General features: G+C 38.2%; 1 protein-coding gene across 3 annotated transcripts in view; it reads right to left on the bottom strand.

Moving 5' to 3' along the window:
• Positions 1-20,122, bottom strand: part of AP3B1 (adaptor related protein complex 3 subunit beta 1) — a 165,201-nt gene that overhangs the window by 136,510 nt on the left and 8,569 nt on the right. For all 3 annotated transcript variants that reach the window (XM_069776335.1, XM_069776334.1, XM_069776333.1), the window contains exons 2-5: positions 14,908-14,983; positions 8,838-8,912; positions 2,790-2,885; positions 393-553 (exon numbers count right to left, since the gene is read on the bottom strand). In XM_069776335.1, the coding sequence (XP_069632436.1) occupies positions 393-553; positions 2,790-2,885; positions 8,838-8,912; positions 14,908-14,983 (408 nt within the window). The remainder of the gene's footprint in view (positions 1-392; positions 554-2,789; positions 2,886-8,837; positions 8,913-14,907; positions 14,984-20,122) is intronic.

Here is a 20,122-nt window from a genome sequence, read left to right as displayed (position 1 = left end):
AAGTTTGTACGAGTTAGTATTCATTTGTCACCTGTACTGCAAACTACAGCAAATGCCTTCAGGATGAAAGATACAGACACTAAACACGGAAATCTTTGTTTCTGAGAATACTCATCAAAACAGTTGCTACACAGATGACAAAAACTGGTATATTAAAAACAAAAGATAGCATATTAGTTTCTTTTTGTACCTCTTCATAGTTATCCTGTTATTCTAGCAAGAGACTTGGCTGCATTCCAATCAAATCAGTTGAGTGACAGAATGTGTACACACTTTATACTTTTTAAGAAATAGATCTTATATCCGAGAGACACCAATCCCACAGTAGTCTTAATAAACGTAGCCCATAACTATCTTAAAATTGCTTTTCAGTATTTGTCAGAATCACTTACCTGTACAGTTTTTGGATTGCATGGGCTGCATTCTTCCTCACATAAGGCGATAAATCAGAAGATGCTTCCTTAATAGCAAGCATCATAATAGGAACAATAATTGGGACACGGATACTGGATAAAACTCTTAAAGCACTTGCGCGGATTAACTGATTAGGATCCTAAAGATGGGAGAGAAGGGAAGAAATAAAATAAGATAGTGCAGAAATGCATCATTAAATTCTCTGCAGTGTTTACACTCATTAGTGACCACACATTAAAACATGTAAATTCATCTGACTATCAGTTAGGCTTGCAAGCTAAGGCCACACTAATAAGAAAATGTGCTAAACTTCACACTAGAAACCTTCAACAACCAAAAAAAGTTAAAGAAAGTGAGAAAGAAAACATTGAAATATTATTAAAATCTGGAAATCTGGCAAAGGAAAACATTAACATAATTCACTTTACCAAGTAAAATATGGGAATGATGGATAAAAAAAGACTAAAATTTTATTTAATGACCTGAAACATTTTCTGCAATCCAAGTGGAATTCAGATATTCTGAAAAACACACCTAGCTCAGTTTTATTACTTAAATGTAAGAACTGTCAAATGAAAATGTGGTTCTCATTTACGACACTCCTACTCAAGTTCTTGATAATACATCCATTTTATGCTTTACTGCAAGATATAAATGGAAGCCAGTAACAAAATGAATTTTCTTAAGAATGTGTCAAAATATTAAGCTAAATGTTTTGAGACTTTCTTCTATTTCCTACCCTCCCTTCTTTCATCCCAGTACTTGCTCCCTTTTTGTAATGCTAGGGTTGGCTTGGAGATCCAACAATAGCACAGAACATCTGTATTTGGAGGAACTGTTATGTAAACCTTGTCCATTAATCCTGGGCTTACAACACATGGGAAAAATATTGCTTAATCAAGTAAATCCTCTAAAATCTAGCAAACTGAAATTGCAGCAGCATTAATTCAGTGTACTGTCTACCAGAAGGGCAATTCCCAAAGAACATTTCTCTCAAGGAGTGGGAGTTGGCAACATGGGTTTTCAGACTGGTATTAATTAATAATCAGTTCATCTAAACTCTCAAAATTCCTACATCTTAGCAGCTTCTGAGTAGTAAGTATCTGGATGGTAAAAGCACTTACTTTGACAGTTTTTGGAAAAACTGCTTGCTGTTACCAGAACATCTCCAATCAGAGAAGTTTAATATACATTTAAAAGTTCTTCCTAAAGAGGGAGAAAAAATCTCCACATATAAAGCCAAATTATAATCTTCATTACAAAACCAGAAACAAAACATTATAAAAAATGAACAGAGAGAATTAATTACATTTGCCTATCTTCCATAGCAGGCTTAGTAATTTCCTTAGTTGCTGAAAATCTCAGCTAGCTTGGAGTCTAGTTCCTTGCCACAACACCACTTCTTTTTGAGCTACTCACAGCCACAACATTTGAGTTATCCCCTCTCCTTTTGTTCCCACTATCTACAGCTTTTTAAAAAGCTATGCCATGAAATCTGTTCACTGTATACATATCTCATTAAAAACACAGGATACAAAGTCATTTCAATTTTAGCTTTTCATGGCAGTCACAGATAGTAAAGGTAGTACACATGACGTTGAGATAAAAGCTAGAAGGATAGGGGCAGAACGCTCTCTAGTCAGTTGTGGGATGCTCCTACAGTTGCACACCTGGTGCTCTTTTTGCAACGTTTTCCAACAAGATGCAAGGTCTGGGTCAGTGACATGATTGAAATTCATTATGAACCTGGAGTAGCCTTACAAGAAGCGTAAAAGAAAAAAACCAACCTTCTCTTATTATAAAAACTGGCCAAATTTAAGGACAGAGACGTAGTAATCTTTCTTTTCTCCATGGTCACACACTTCAAAAGCAATCCTAATCTTTGTTCTCTAATCCCATTCCCCATTGTGATCTGAATTTGAAATAAAACAGTACAAAATCCTATTTCTTCAGTGCTTTTTTATTAAAAGTAGCATGTGCAACACATTGAATATTTTAATTCAGGTACTACTACCTTCCTCATGTTCCAATTCTCTGTTGTATACAAAGATCTATGTGTAAAAGGAACACAGGTGGTTCGGGGCAATAACAGTGTCTTCTTTCTACATCCATAAGCTACCTTGGAAAGTGAAAAGGCATTCCAGAAATTAAATGTTGAGCATGTGAATTTGAGAGCACCGACCTGCTGCTTTTCTTTAGTGAAGTAACTTTACTTCACACAGGCTTAGCTCCTTGATGAGGTTTGAAGTCACACAAAAAACTCTGTCAATGATATAACTTGAAACTACTTTATCAGATGCAGATTTACACAGATATTTTAGTTGTGTGACACCAGCTCAGAATTCTCTATGAAATGTTGTTTAGTAGTCACTCACTTTTAAAGCACGCTGGAAAGTACTGATGGACAATAATGCTAGATCTTGCTGCTCCTCTGCGTATCGCATCAGATAAACATACACAAGCTTTTTTATCTGAAAAGAAAAACAAAACGAACTCATTATCAGAAAGTTTTAGAATTCTGTAAAACTAAGTCCTAGATTGCACATTTTCATCAACATTTTCTTCTTTGAAGGAAGAGTTAATATAACACTGGAGTACTCACATGCTTCTCAAACGTCTTATGAATTACTCTAATTCTTTTAATAGAAGCTCCCTGAGGTGCTGCAATATTACCTAATTAATGATACAGTCAGATGAATGCTAATAACACAAATACTGCTTTATATTATCAACTAGTAAATAAAAGACTTGAATAGTCTAAGAAGTTGACATGTGACAACTGACCATCTCAGCATCTGTCATGTTATTTTCCTATGGAAAATAGATTAAACTCCATTAGCCAAGGATTTCAACAAGTCCATTTTACTTTACCCTGAAACTCAAAATCAATTACTTTAACACATTTGAAAGGGAATACAACTTCCAGCTGAAGTATGGTAACTTACACTATTTAAATCTGATTAAAAGAACATGTCTGACTACGTCTTGGACAAAAGCAAAGGGTATTAGATCCACCTTTGCCTGACTACAAGTATTCAAAAGATGTAGCCAATATAAGCATGCTACAAAGGATGCAATGTTCAAAGAATAAGAAAACCTCAGTATGATTTGGGGGGAGGAGGGTATTCAATTTAGTTCACTTTACCCCCTCATGGCCACTGTATGCCCAGGAAGCAGCGAAAACATTTTTTACATTTGAGTTGTAAACTGACTATTGAGGTTTATAATGGAAAATTCTGAAAGACCCTCAAGTACAGCTGTGCTATAATTACTGTCACTATCAGAAGATGTATCTTTGTTCCAATTCTGACAAAAAGCATAATATTAAAACACAGAAGGTTACACCATACTAAATTATTTGCTGTTCAGCTATAGACAAGCAGCAATCAACATTGACCGCAAGAGGCCGATGCACTGAATGACTGCAGGTGTGCAAAGAAAGCCTTCTTTCCTTGAAACCACTCTTTGACTAGAAATGGAAGCACTTAAAGCTTCGTGACTACACTATTCTTTTACCATTTACATTCATTCAATGTTAAAATGCTCCTCTCTATAAAACTAATCATAACAGGGGCACATTAGGCTTGAGGAACACAGGCAGATTTGTTTAATTAGTTTATCAATATAAGCACATCAAACTCCATGAATTATTGACCAAGACTTATTTTTGTTCTATATCACCAATTGTTTATTAGGTCACTTTTTGTATCCTTACCATCCAAGACATGATGCACGTACTCAAGTTGAGGTCAGCATGTACTTATAAAAACAAAAATCACAAGGCACTTCTGTAAACAGTAAGACACCCTTTGCTTCTCTTAAAACAAATGAATGTGTTCTACTGGTTTTTCACTTCCATTTCCCTGTATCAGAACATTCAGCCCTGATTAAAAAAAAACCCAGCAGCCATTTCTGGGCAGGAAAGTCACTCGGGGACAAAGTCACTCAGATGAACTGATGTATTTTATGCTACTGCATTGTAGCAATTTGTATGGACAGATTTGTATAAGAATTCTTAAGGACAGGGAAAAAATTGACAAAACATTTTCTGAAAACAGTATCGGGATCAATCTGATTTAACCCAGTAATTTGTCATCATTTCAAAAGCACCCTAAAAACCGGACAATGATAAAGGTTTCCAAGACCCAGAAGTGCTAACTAGATGGCTTTAAGTATAGCTACATTATGACCTAAACTTGTCATCTAACTAACCTTGATAAAGAAATTAGTCAGCTGACTTTACTGAATGCCCTGATCTCTTTTCAGTTTAACAATCTCCTTCCTCACAAGTAGGTTAGCACTAAATGGTGGAAAAATAAGCAATGAGGGAACTTTACAGCACAGAGGAAGACATGTAAATTCACATAACTATCTATTTGTTTTAAAATATAAGAAAAGGCCCATAAAAAAGAAGCAGTGAAAGGCTTTTGCTAATTAATGTTAGGTTATGTGATGAAACCTTGTCTGCATACCCACAAAGGAGCACAGAGATACAAGGGGGGTGGAGGGGTGTTTGCAAGTAATACCCTGCCCTAGCTTCTCCCGAGCCCACAATAGGACCCATCAGTCCAGAGGTGCAGAGAGACACAGTAGTAGGAAAGAACACAAATTTAGGACTCGGAGGATAGGACACCCTGCCAGGACCCTCCTAGGACCACCTCAAGAGAGCCTCAGCTACCATGTCCAGGTGTTAAACCCATCAAGGGTCAACACCTGAGCACCTTTCAGACTGAGGGGCTTTTCTGTGTACAGGTATGGGATGCAGATGAAGAGTATTTTAGGATTGCACAAGAGACTTATCATGGGATGTTTTGGGGAGGAATCAAAGTGAAGGAAAAGTAGAGAGAATCTAAGTGAGCTGGGTAGGAACAAGTAGGGGAAAATACAGAGATAAGCAGATAAAAATGTCTGGACACATCTAAACAGTTCGCTGGTTTGTACAATTCCCCGTCCATGGCCTGCACTTCATCAGCACAGCCTGTTGTATTTTCTCAGTAAATTCCATTTTTAACTATTTTCCATAGTGAGGTAGTCTCTATTCGGTGTTAAGATGCACGTACGTCCCAGCAACTATGGTCAGGCCACAGGCTGGAGGGCCCATGAGTCCATGGGCACGAGCAACTAGACAGACCAGAGTGAGGGGACTTAAGTGCAAATCCAGCAGCTGGAAAGGGACCTCAAGTCATAAGGGCTCGTACATCCATGGTGGCCAGCACCTGGAACAAGTGAAGGTCTGGCTGCCAGCACCTGCACTGGGAACACAGGCCAGAGGGCCCATGGACTGAAAAGACTGGAGTATATGAAACCAAGCACAAGCCCATGTGTCTGTGGTGCTAGTGACTGGAATAGGTGCAGCTGTACCAGTGGATCAAGCTGCACTAGCTGGCGAGTAGGTGAAATGGCCTGGGAAGGAGGCAGGTTAAGGGTGTGAGCATCTAAGGGTGAGACCACAGAAGTTGGCTATGGCATAGACCAGGGGAGCCCCATTCAGCTGCCAGCAAAACCAGATGGTCTGTGGGTGTCTAGAGGCAAGAACCATGTGTTTGTGTGCATCTCTTCAAGGGCACAACCACAGGGGGCTGGCTAGAAGAGGACCAGGGGAGTTCTGGACAGGTCCAGTTGTGTGCGTGCACATGTGCACACATCAGTGTGTCTAAGGGCAAGACCATGATGGGTAGCTACTGGGGGACCAGGGGAGTCCTGGTTTACATGTGTTCATATGCGTACAACAGTTTATACCAGCAACTGAAACAGCGCTGCAGCCACAGGGGCTCATACGTCCGGGTGCCAGCAACAGGAGTGACTGGGATGCAGGGGTCAGCCCCTGGGCAGACCATGTCTGAGCCCAGCTGTTGGATGGATCAACACTGTACATACGTATGTATACATATATTCCCACTAGCAGACCTTCATCTTGAATGGCCAAGCTGCTGGTGCTGTCTGTGTTCATGTGAATACCCCATGTCCATTTATGTGGCTGCCTCTACATATGTATTTCTTTTCTGTGTATATACAATTGCACACCTACCAGCAATATACTCCCAGCCTCATTACTGGTTGGGCTGGAAGCCTGGAGCTGGGGCAGTCTTGCCTCTGTTGGGCTAGTGGTTCCAGCCCTAACAGTTAAAGCACTCAAGATAAATAATACTGTTCAAGGCACTCCCCTTTAGCGTAAGGTATCTCTGTTCAAAACTGGACTTAGAGTACCCATAACTTACAAACACAAGTTAAAGTGGAAGAGAATATTTAACTAGTCTGATTCCTTGCCCCATTTCCTTTTATCACTTATTAATAAAAATATAGTTACAATTTCTAAAATTAAATATAGTAAGTTCTGAAAGACTCTGAATTGTCATCTTTGCACACTTATGTCTCCTTAACTTACCAGAACTCAGTATTTGGCCTCAGCCAAATATGGGCATTCTTTCAAAGAATGGAAAAAAACAAAGTTTTAAAATAGTAGCTAAATAAGAATAGCTTCTTTAAAGCTAAAATTAGACTCAAACTTGACTATTGCTTTTCATCCATGTAAAACAAGGAAGAAAACAGACATATATGTGAACTGCTACATCGCAGCACAGTAGAGAGAGACAGGAGTTTGCTGAAGTCGTTACTGCAGGAAATATAATCTTCAGTGTCATAAGCCAGGGAAAAAGCAACTTTTTGTTCCCATTAATAACAGAGGCTGAAGTACGTATTTCTAGGAGAGGAGGGAAAAATTGGAGCATGCATTCAATTGAATGCTCTTCTTAAAACCCAGTGCTTCAAACCACGATTTCCTGCATTTTTCCAAAATTACGCTCCTGTGCAGTAGGAAGTAACTAATATCACCACATGCCCACGCTGCTTTCCTCAAACTGATACTAGCTGGTCACTATGCAGTCTTGAACTACAAACTTACAGATGTGATTTTCATCCAGATTTCATTTGTCAAGTCAACTATAACTGACACCTCTGCACTGGAGCTGACAGTGCGTGCATAGTACTGGTAGTGTGCATCAGAGTAACATTTTCTTTATAAAACCTCTGGCTGGACAACTGTAATGCAGATGCTGCTTTAGACTTCCTTGAGCTACATAGTAAGCCTGTGGATTTAAACACATTATAGTTAAACGCAATCTCCACTTTTTAACTTCCTAGAAATTTGAATTTTCACTAGTCCCAAGGTGGATTTTTTTTCTTTTTCTTGCTTTCCTATTAAGGAAAAAAAAAAGATACAGAAGCAAGCTACTTTGTGCATCTAACACCCAATATTGGGGCAAGAACAGACACTTATGCTGCTAAAAAAAAATGGATGGTAAACAGCCTGAAAGAAAAACTTATATTTCTGCTATTTTTTTTTATCTACAGAAATCCTGAAACCTATTATTAAACACATCATCTTTTTAATTAAAAAGTCACACAAATTAGTGCAAATTGAATAAATTTAGACAAGCAACTTGTCTCAAGAAATTAACTACTATCACAGATGATTCTGACTCAGGTCCTTCATCAGCTGTTTCTATAGGAAGTTTAAATTGTTCTTGTCTGCCCCTTCATATACTCCTTTCATAACTCTTCATACAAAATAAATTAGTAAGGTCATATTCCCAAGATATGTGTATGGCTTTGCTTTAAAGTCTCCACATCTTGCAAAACATAAAAGTAACATAAAGATTTCAGATTACACTGCATATTAGCAAAAATTTCTTCTCTGCTCAAGATGGGACCTATTCCCTGCCCCAGTCACATCTCTCCAAAAGACTGAGATTTGAAAGCTACTTTTCTGTAATCTTCTGGAATCACAGGCATTCACGTTAATAAAGCATTAAACAAATTCTCTAAACTAAACTATCAAAAGAATCAACATCTAAGTATTGTGAAATAAAAAATTATTTTAAACACACTTCATTAGTAACATCACATTTTGTCTAACCATGAATTCATATGACTTGTTTAACTACGTTGAAAGTGATCTCACTCTGCAATCCTAACACTGACACACTCCTTTTATAAATATACCACATGATTAGAACAGTGAAAACTTTTTTACCCAACCCTTACCTCTCAGCCTTGATCTGCAATAGACATTTTCAAACACAACGTAGCATAATCCCTACTCAAACTTTGCAAGCAGTGCCACACCCCAAACAAACTATAGTACCTCTTCTCAAAATTACCAACGCACACTTCCACAAACTTTCCCTAATCAATCAGTTTTTTAAATGTAAACAGTTATTATTGCTCCCTCCAAATCACCCAGTAGGTTTCCTTTATTTACACATTAAACTATTACCATAATGCTGTCATTGAAATTAAACCCTGAGAAATTCTATTAAAAAATACTAGAGATTTTATGGTTTATGTTGAAGTCACATACAATCAGCTAAAATTTTCATAAACAGATCTTCCATAACAGTATGCTTAATGAGCTACAGGAATACCTCAATATTTTTACTGGCAACATTCTTCACAACAGCAGGAAACAGCTCAGAAGCATTTTTGCCCTTCGCAATCATCTAAGAAAAAAAAAAAAAGAGAGATAGACAATTCTTAGTAATGTAAGAATATAATTTGTTGGTTTTGTTTGTCTGGTTTGTTTTTGTGTTTTGTTGTGTTTGGTTTTTTTTAAAGAGATAGGAATTTATTCCAGATCAATATTTGAAACCTGATTTCTATGAAGTCAAGGATAAAGTCTGATTTTTTTGTTAACTATTAGACATTACAGGATACTATTCATACAATGAAATCCCACAGTGCTGGCTGGTTACGCGTTTGGGGGGTGGAATCAATGAACTGGACTTTACCACGTTAGACTGCAAATCATTTTTAATGCTTTAAAAATTATTTAAAACAAAGACCTTGCTAATCTGAAAAGCTTTACATAATTACCTTTTAGGAGCTGCTATCCAGAAGAAAACAACAGCAAAAAAAAAAAACCAACAAAAAAAGAAGTTACACAAGTTTAAGTCCTGTTCCTTTTCCCTGGAACAATCTTGGTGTACGACAAAGCCAAGAGAAAAAAAAAAAACAAAACAAAACATCACACTTTAAAAACAAAGCAAGGTTGTTTTCCATAGCACTTTAAACACAAAAGTCCTTAAAGTGCTTATACAGAACAAAAACAAAAAACAAGGTAAAAGCAAGATCAGTCAATACACTGTTGGTTTGTTTTTTTTTTAAAAGGAAGAATGTTTTCACATTTCATCTTGAAGAAATCTGAAACTAGGGCATGCAGTAAACAACAAAATTGTCTCAAAAAAGAGCACAAACAAGAACCCTGTTTAGCTTCAAGCCTTGTATGAACAGCTTAAGAAGTTATGTATAAGAAACCAAGTATGTTAGAAGGAATAAAGTACTTCAGTATACACTACAGCTGCACAACTCTTACTTCTTAGATCTAATTCCAGCAGAGTGTCTGCCTGTATGTCATGTCCGAGCTGAAAACCCTGGAATTTCATAAGTGTGTTATATCATTACAGTGTTGCCGAATACAGACTCAGAGCACCCCCAGTTATGGTGAAGGGCAGGATCCAGTCAGCCAAACATCAAGCTAATCAGAAGGAACAAGTGCTCACTAAGACAAGCAAATGTGCAGGGATCCAACACAGGAACACGAGTTCCGCAACTGCAGGTACTGCTGTTCACAGCCATCTCACATTTCCACCATTACTCAACATTATACAGCTGATTAAACTTCATATTCCTAACTCACAGGTCTGTTTGTGTATTTCATTGATCAAACACATTAAGGGCATAAAGAACTAGGATCTCATGCAACAAAAGCAAGAAAACACAAAACCAGGCAATACCTTGACAAACTGTATAGTCAGAGAAGGTTAGAAGAAAGACACTAGGAGAAGAAAGAAGGTAGTTGCAGTTCAAGCTATAACTGAGTGAGCCTTTTAAAAGGGTTTAAGAGCAGCTGTGCAGCATGACATTACAATTTAACCAACTTAACATCTTAAACTATTTCTTGCAGTTATATTAAAGCACAGGAAGTGACAAACTAAGAAGCATGCACATTGTATGGGTTTCAAGGGGTTTTAACTAAGAATCTAAATTAAACCACTGCTGTCAGGACTGGGAGTGTCTTTGTAATAAATGCCAGATTCAGAATGACCAGTCAAGTAGAACTTAGCAGCAAGATGCACTGCAGAGAAGTATCATAGAATAAAATATTATCAAACATATCATCTTGATGCAACAGAAGTTATATTATTCAAAAATAGGGATGATCCTATAGCCTGACAAGCTATAACAGTATGACTCTAGGCATTACTTGCATTATTTAACTGATCAACCGTAATAGCTCCAGTGTACCATGTAAATATGTATTTAGGGTCTTTTAAAAGAGTGTATTTTGACTCATTAAGTCATAACGATTAGTGTAAATCCTCCTTAGCCCATGGATCATTAACCTAGAAGAACATAATGGTTCTTTCCAAGACTAAGGTCTATCATGTCATTTTTGTTGCTGTGCCTAGACATTCTCCAATTGTGTTGTCTTATATACCTGGAGTTCCTGCACAGACAGAAACTTTCACTCTAGAGTAAGTCCTACGCAATGTCAGGCTGTACTAAACTTTTTTTTTTCATGACACACACACAGAGACATGGATGAAATTCTCTGTGGAAAATCAGGCATTTGAATTTGTTTCCTAAATTTATGCTCTGAAACCTTCAGGAGCAAAATTCCACTGAGATTTTTTTTTTCCCAGATTAGAAATTTAGACAGGTTTCCAAACCTGGTAACAAGAATATCTTGGTGGTTGTAATATCAGTGTATGTTTTAAAAGAAATATTAGCTATTGTGTTTTCATGCATATAGTAGAATAAACTTGGTTCTTTATACACTTCAAATTTATTTCTAAGCCAGCAGTGTCGCTTGTAATCTTCCAAAGACTGCAATTATTTTATGGCATGCATATAAGGACACAAAAAAATAACACACTGACTGAAAGAAAGAAAAAAAGATGTCATTGATCATTGAAGAAGTCACACGTAAGTGTTTTAGCTGAAGGTAGGCTTAGACACCTTCATGTAAGAGGGGGAGTGGAAACATCAAAACTGGACAACTACTATGCTTGAAATTCTGTTATTAAGAGTCACTGTCTGCAAGACAGGTTTGGTTTATTTGTAATGAATCTCCTTCTCCCCAGGGGAGAGTTTGCAAACCACCTTAGAGGAGGAAGAAGCAGCAAAAGGAGCCATAAGCAGTATTCTCTTGGTACTTTTCCATCACACCTATAAGGACAAATGAAGATTCTAGTAGACTTCAAGAAGGTGAAGACTAAGAAAATTACTGGCATGCACAGCTTTTTCACCTACCTAAAATTAGTGAAAATGAGCATTGCAGTGAGACACTTGAAACAATACTCTGACAACGGAGTTCCTTTTTCCTCTAATAATAAGGCTAGAGGAAGCCTTTCATCTCTGCGAAACACATCTCATTCCTGAGAACTCTCTAAATGTAAGCACACAACTGGTAACACACAAGCATCTTTGTGCCCAACAATAAAATTATCACCACTGCTACAAGGCTGTTTTGGGTTTGTGTGGCAGGGTCTTGGTAGCCGGGCAAGGGCTGCAGGGGTGTTTCCTCTGAGAAGCTGCTAGAAGCTTCCCCAGCTTCAAGTTGGACCTGCCTCTGGCCGAGATCAACCCAGTCAGTGACGGTGGTAACACCTCTGGGATAACATATTTAAGAAGAACCTGCAGCGGGAGAGGAGAATGGAATGTAAGAAACCCCTATGCAGATACTGAGGTCACTGAGAAAGGAAGGGGAGGAGGAGCAGGGGAGGAGGGGATGCCCCTGCAGCCCATGGTGAGACGTCAGGCTGTCCCCCCCCAGCCCATGGAGGGAAGCGGGGGAGCAGATGCCCACCTGCAGCCCGGGGAGGACCTCATGGCGGAGCAGGTGGATGCCCCCAAAGATGGCCATGACTCCATAGGAAAGCCCGCACTGGAGCAGTCTGTGCCTGAAGGACTGCAGCCTGCAGAAAGGACCCATGCCAGAGAAGTTCATGGAGAACTGCAGCCCATGGGAAGGACCCCACACTGGAGCAGGCAAAGAGTGAGGAGTCCTCCCCCTGAGAAGGAAGGAGCAGCAGAGACAAGGTGTGATGAACTGACTGCAACATGCATTCCCCATCCCCCTGCGCCGCTGGGGCGAGGCGGTAGAGAGCACCAGGAGTCGAGTGGAGCCACGAAGGAGGGAGGGGTGGGGGGAAGGTGTTTTAAGATTTGGTTTTACTTCCCATTATCCTTATTTTGATTTGATTGGCAGTAAATTATATTGATTTTGTTTTTTCCCCAAGTTGTGCCTGTCTTTTCCCCATGACCATAACTGGTGAGTGATCCCCCCCATCCTTGTCTCAACCCATGAGCTTTTCTTTGTATTTTCTCATCATCATCCCACTGTGGTGGGGAGGGGGTGGGGGGAGGGAGGGGAGGGGGCAGGGAGGAGTGAGCAGGCAGCTTCAAGGTGCCAGCTGGGCTTAAACCACAACAAAGGCATTATGCCAACTGTGCAAGGTCCCAGCCCTGGCCTGTAAAGCTCATTGTTTCAGTTTGTTATGTGAACCAGAGGTTGGTACCAGGTGTCTGCTACAAAACACAGTTTAAACACAAGACAACAGCAAATACCTTGAAAATAAGGAAGAGACTGAAAACAGAGGATCCAGTAATTCAACAACTTTCTTGCGGTCAAGTAATGGTCAACCTTATGAGCTAGAAGACTGTTTCTGCTTTAAGAAAAGAAGCATCAGCTGAACAAGGGGAAAATATCCAAGAAACAGAAGGTCCCTCCTGCCATCTGGGAAAGTAGCGCTCTTCTAGCATTGCGCAGTGCTTAGAGCAGGGACAGAAACCAGGGACTGGGAACTTATAAAAGGACAAAAATCTGGAATTAGGAAATGGGGGAGCAGAAGAAAGAATGTGCTCGATTCAGTTCTGCCTTCCCTTACTGAAGAGCTCTTGAGCCTGATCATGTCAGCCTAAGACCATCAAGGACCACAGCTATCAGTGCCAACTACACATCTCCAGCTTCATGCTATCACACATTTCTAGGAAATTAAAGAAACAGTTGTTAAGAACTGCTTTGAATATGTAGCAGCAGCAGATATTTATAATGAGTGCATTTTCTCATTGTGCACTCATTTATAATGACAGCATTGTTTGTAGGGAAAAATGGGGGGGGGGGGGGGGAATCAATCTAGTAAAGCTACCCCAACTTAATAGTTTCTAATTCCCCCATACATACACACACACACATTCAGTTGCAACAGTTTCCAAATACAGATAAAGATCTGGCCATCTTTTTGAAAAAGAAAACCAAAGGAGCAACAGGCAACTTTCCTCCAACCCTCCTGCCCACAGTAATAGCCAGAAGAAGGATCTTTTCTGAGGGAAGCAGAAGAATGCAAGTTACCATTGGTTGAAACCATGGCACTTTTAAAGGCCATTATTTCTTGCAACAGCACCTCTGAATGCCAGACTCTCACTAGTCAAACCCTGAGGAATCCCACATCACACTGGAGAAGATGAACCAAGAAACCTTTCACCAAACAAAAAACTAAATGATGTTATGAAATAGTAGTTGATAGGTTAGCCAGATACAGTAAGTAATTGATGTCTCTGGCAGGACTAGGATCAAAGGCAAAAGCAGAAGACAATCAGCTCGAGTAAAATCTCCATCACTAGAGGATAACGAAGGGAGAAATCGCTACCTCTAGAGTCAGAGGAAAGAACACAATCGCATGATACAATCTGTACCTACTCACCTCAGTACATGCTTCCATAGGATTATCCCACATAAAAACCAAGCAAAACAAACAAACAAAAAAATCACATCCAGAGGAGACTGAAGGAACAATGAGAGAAAGCAAATGCAGAAGTCCCAAAAAAAGAGGTCAAGTGGACACTGAACAGCTTTCCATAGCACATTCTTCTAAAACTTTTAAGAAGAAATAAAGGGACTTTATCAACTTCATGATGTTTAGTTTATAGGGTTTAAACACACAATGTTGTTAAACATTATTTGATCACTTCTATGGGCACACTGTTCACCTGAAATACTTCGACAAATATATAGGCAATGGACTAAATTAAAAAAAATCCTTTTATAATCTAAAAAAGTAGTAATGCAATTTGCCATTTTACTCCTGTAAATTTCTGTGCTGAATTAAGACACCAACTGAAGCTTCTCTGATGGAACCATTTCCTACTTAAGACCTCATCTCCCTACAGAAAATAGTTATTTACAGGCATATTGGCACAGTTACATAAATATTTTAAAAGTATATGACTGAATATATTTTGACACAGCAATTTATACACAGAATTCCAAATTAACAACTTCACAGTAGCTTTTAAACACAATTTAGAGATTCAAATGCTGATGCGGTACAGGATCTGTAACGCAAAAACAGTATTCCCATCCAAGCAATAAAAACAGTAATAAAAGAACAGATACCCTAACAAATAAAAATGATAATTAAAAAAATCACATACCCCAACAATCCTTTTCATAGCATCCAGCTTTGCAGAATCTTTACTGCTTTCCAACATTTGTTTTAGGTCTTCATTTCTATGGTAGAAACACAATAATGCATCAATTAGAAAAAGTAAAAAAAAAAAAACCAAAACACAAAACAGAATACCGTTTTTATATTCTTGATCAATTCAGCAACTTAAGGTGAAGTGCTGCTACTTCTTACTCACTTTTAGATTGTATTAGTTAACATGCTGCCCTAGTACAATGAAGCGTTTAGTAAAAGAATCTTATCAGATTCTAACAATAATGCAAGCCCAAGCAACTTTCATCTGCCGATAGCTGAACCTTGTCTGGAACGTTGAAGTCTTGAGGCAAGAGAAGAGCTCAATTTGAACTAACAACTCATTCGCTCCTCCCTTTTCCTCCCAGTATGGGCTAGATGTAATAGACAGAGGCTGACGTGTTTGTGTTAAAATATAATATCAGTTTACATAAATCACTGAAAAGCCCAACAGCAGACTTCAGTATGGTCTGAATTTCAGTGAGAATCAAGCATATAACCTTATGTTTTCATCTGCTTTTCTGGATTGTAAACTGCTATCCCCTGTCCTCAGGATTAAAAGACTCAGATCTGTAGTACATCCATTCTACATGACATAAGATTAAGATAGCCCTATGATTAGACACATGTCACATCCAAGCACTTTTTACAGCTGAAATAAAATTCTCACATGAAAGTATTAAGTCAATAAGGATGTTCTCTCACAGATACAGCTTCTCATTAGCTGTCACTAATAAGAAACCACACCCTGCTTGGCTTTTTAAATGCAAGGAGATCACAGTCTAACTGCATTTATAAACTCTGAAAGTTTACAAAAAAGATTCTTTGAAGAAATAGCCTTTTGTAATGCCTAGATTGCTTGAGTACTAAAAGATACGAAGCAAACAATGGCTCAAGAAGAGACACCTGCAATATTCCAAAGAACTCTGAAAACTCCAAGTTTACAAACCCTGCGATCTTTCACATAGCGAAGGACAACATAGAAATCCAGTGTGGTGGGTTGACCTTGGCTGGACACCCTATCACTCCCCTCGTCAGCAGGATTGGGGAAAGAAAACAAGACAGAAAAAACCCTTATGGGTCAAGATAAAGGCAGTTTTATAAAGCAAAAGCAAAGGCCATGTGTGGAAGCAAAGGAAAACAAAAGATTTTTTCTCTCCTTCCCATCAACAGGTGATGTCCAGCCACTTCCCAGGAAGTAAGGCTTCTTCTTGTAACACCACCCTAAGTTGACAGATCTGTTAAAAGTAACAAATGCTGTTATTTCACAGACCTCTTCCTATTGTTGTCCTCCCAGCTCCCTGGGATAAAGGAACACCTCCCTCCGCATTAAGCTCTCTGGTTTTCTGATTTAGCTTCAAGCATGCTTGTGTTCATCTCTATATCCTCACACTCCTTTTAGCCACTCCACACAGTTTTCCCTCAGCTCTATATCCTTATTTCTGATATCAGAAATCAAATACTTGTTGGTTTAGGGGTGTACCTAAAATACCTTTAATGGTTTGCCTTTTTTACCTTTTAATCTCTCTGTATAGTTCCATTTGTAATTAACTTTTTAGGAAGGCTAGCTTGATTTAACTTTTGGTATCTCTATTGCCATTGTTCTTGGCCACAGAGACAGCTTATTTTCCTGACCATTCCTGTCCACCTATTCCTCATAGGATACCGAGTAAATCTCATTTTTTTTAGATCAGCTTCAAGGACCCTGCCTGAGACTTTGCTCTAGTTGGATACAGAAATTTCAGAGACTTCTAATTCCTTCTGTTTAAGTCTTAATCCTTACTTTATAAGCTTAGCTTGTGAGAGAATCTATGTGACACAGTTATCAAAGTTACATAGCAGAAGACTCGACTTCATTTAGAAAGTTGCTTCTAGTCCTACACTCCTGCTTCCAGTTTCCTACTGTTATTTCACATAATCATGCACAAACTGAGACAGAGATATAGTAAAAGCTAAAGCACAGGACAGTATTACTAAATTGTGATCACGTAGTTCTCATATAATTTGTAGGAGGATGCTTTGGTTCCTTTGCACAACCAAGACAGCAACTACTTTTCAAAAAAGATAGTATCTCACTGAAGAATCAAGAAGTATTGCATGAATAACAACTGCTTAAGATTCAAGTCTGGGAATATATTTACCTAATAAAAAATAACAAAAAAGTTAACACACAAAAATAAGAATATGTCAAAAAAAATTGCAAGTGAGAAAGTAGAAAATGTGGAAACAATAATTTGAACTTGAGGATCAAGTAGCAAAAATGGAGGAAGTTACACAGCACAAGATTCAAGTACTTGCTGAAGACTACCTCCCAGAAGTTCAGAATGACAAAAACGGACAGTAATCACAGAATGAGTACGAGTTACCATTGTAACAAATACAAAGAAAAAAGGCAAAAGGTGAGTTTAAGAAATTAAGACAGAAGAAAGAAGTGTTTAATGATGAAACATATTTCTAACTGCTTATAGTAAATATTCTATCATATATCTCAAATTAAAACATTTTTAAAATGTTAACAGGGAAGATACAAACCAGAGAAATTAAGACATAAAGACCTGCTTACAGCCAGTCTTGCTTTCCAAAGAGAAAAGCGGGGGGGGGGGGGGGGGGGGGGGGGGCAGGGAGAAAAATAGAAAAAAAAACCACCAGTTCTTGATTAATCCATTTGGAAATTAATTGCTACATGACTGCTGTATTTTTTTTTAATCTTTTCTAACAAATTATAATCCAGGATTAGCAAGCATTAGATACTTACAGAGTAAAATATCGCTCCATATATTCATATGGATCAGCAGCAGCAAGCCTTTTTTCTTCTACAGTTAGACATGGTTTCAGTGTAACCTCGAAGTTTTGCCCTTTAAGAGCAGATTTAATAGTGCAAGACACCTCAATTATTTTACCCAGTATTGTAGAATTTTGTTCCATTCTTTTAAGCACAGCATTTAAAAAAAAAAAAAAAAAAAAAAAAAAGGATGACTGCACTCAACCAAGCTTGCTTGCCGAGACTGAGGTCTACTTGAAAAAAGAAAATCTTATTAAGTAACAGGATACCCACTCCCTTGGTGTTTTAACTTCTAGAAACAAATATCCTATGCAGATTTCAAAGGTCACTTCCCTCCAACAACAACTCTTATCAGCAGGCTCAATGAACAATGGGAAAGGCAAATGCACTTCAGTCTTTCGTAATATAGCTTATTGTACAGTACAAAAATATTTTTGTCTTCCAAGCATTAAGAAGATCTAAGGGAATTTCAATCCTTAAGTAAAATTCCTCAAAACAGAAAGCATAAATGCAAGCCTCACAGAGCTGTTCATGTTTCTATACTTATTAGTTATTCTAAAGTGACAGTTTTTCAGTGCAAATGTTAGACAAACAATTTCCTTATCACTTATGTCCACCTGCCAAGAGCTCAGAAAAATGCAAGCAACACTCCAGCTGCATCAATACCTTTGCCTCTCCCTCCTAAAACTTTGAGAGTAATTCTAGCCTTACAGAGTTAGGTACGTATTACAGATGACTGAAATATAAGCTTTACTACTTCAGCAGCAACACCAGGTTTAAAGATGCCTAACCTGATAGTTTACAAATAATACGGAGCTATATTAAGCAGAACAGTAAAGGTCCCAACAACAACAGGTGCAAGAAAACCTTTGTAAGAGTAAATATATTGTCTCTGAGCCTGTTTGCCCTAACAGTAAGAAGAGGTGAAATGACTTTCTGTGACGGAAAAAGAAAAAACAAAAAGACTCCCACCTGTCTGCTCACTGCCATATCTAAGAATGCAATGAGTCTTCCTAGGTTGTAGTCTAGTGTCTTAACCTCTATATAACATGGCCCCACTGTCCTAAAAAGTTGCCAGTTGAAAGCACTGGTATGGACTATAATTAGATATATTATATATTATACCCATACACAATGTGAACAGGCTATGAAATACAATCTTTATTATTTGCAGAGCATCTACCAAAAATGGCAATGAGCCAATTATTAATATATTAATGAATCAGTACTCAGCTGCCTTTGTAATCTTTACCACCACAGGCTTGTATTCTTCATTATAAGAATTTGAAAGCTAAGTGAGTGTAAATTAGAAATGCAAATTCATTGCCTAACTTTCTCCCATAGCAAGCATCACACATGGCAGATCTGTGATGACACAATACAATGGACATCACAAAACACATCCAGAATAATACATTCTCTTCAAATCACTGGTCGAATGTTAAACAGAAGATGATTTCTAACTTTCTTCTATGTTTTTATATTTTGTGATTGGAGCCTTTAAGATAGATATTACTTTTGTCTTTCTACCTCAAAGCACTGCTTTCTTCATATGCCTTTGCACAACTTCTAGATACGATAGGGGCATAGATATGATGAGACCTATGATATGCCTACCGGTTAGGATTAGTCTTATGGACATTACTGTAAGAAAGTAAACAAAAAAACAACAGTTAGATTTTTCTCATTCTCATTCTCTTTCATGCTCCCTCTACTCCCCTGCCGTTAAAAAGAAAAAAAACAAACCTTACAAAAACTCCACCCCAATGCCCCAAAATAAGAGAGAGAAAAAAAAAAAATAACAAAAGAAAACCCCAAACAAACCAAAAAAAATAGAGCTTGACACTCAAGAGAACATACTGTCAAACTATTTTAACAATCTGGAATCTTATGCCAGAAAGGACCCTGACCATTACTCTCCATGCCTGACTACAGCAAACAGCAACTAAAAAACACCTCTGAATATGCTGTACTCTTGTCAGCACATACTCGGTCACTAAAACTGGCATCTTGCTCAGATTAAGACTAGGATTTCAGATTCCATCGAGCAACATTCCCCACTTTTACAGAAAACAAAAGAGGGTAGGCGTAACTGTATGTCACTGAGGTTTAAACCAGCTGTGTCAGTGATAAATCTGGGCCTCTCTCTCAGTTACTTTGTCTTCCTGCAGGAACTATCACAAACATTTAATTGCACTAAAATACCAATCCATATTCTGTGGCATATCATTTGCCACTGCACCTACATATTCTGCATAACTGTTACGAGAACACTTACTCCACCCTGATAAGATATACACTTATTGTTATCTCCTTTTTAGCAACACTGGAAGATGAAACCCATAAATTGTCAGCGTTTGCTACAGTTCTAATGTACCCAGATACTCCA

Source organism: Haliaeetus albicilla, chromosome Z (genome assembly GCF_947461875.1).
Source record: "Haliaeetus albicilla chromosome Z, bHalAlb1.1, whole genome shotgun sequence".
Taxonomy (NCBI): domain Eukaryota; kingdom Metazoa; phylum Chordata; class Aves; order Accipitriformes; family Accipitridae; genus Haliaeetus; species Haliaeetus albicilla.
Note: the sequence above shows the minus strand (reverse complement) of the source record. Positions and strands in the feature narration are given on the sequence as shown.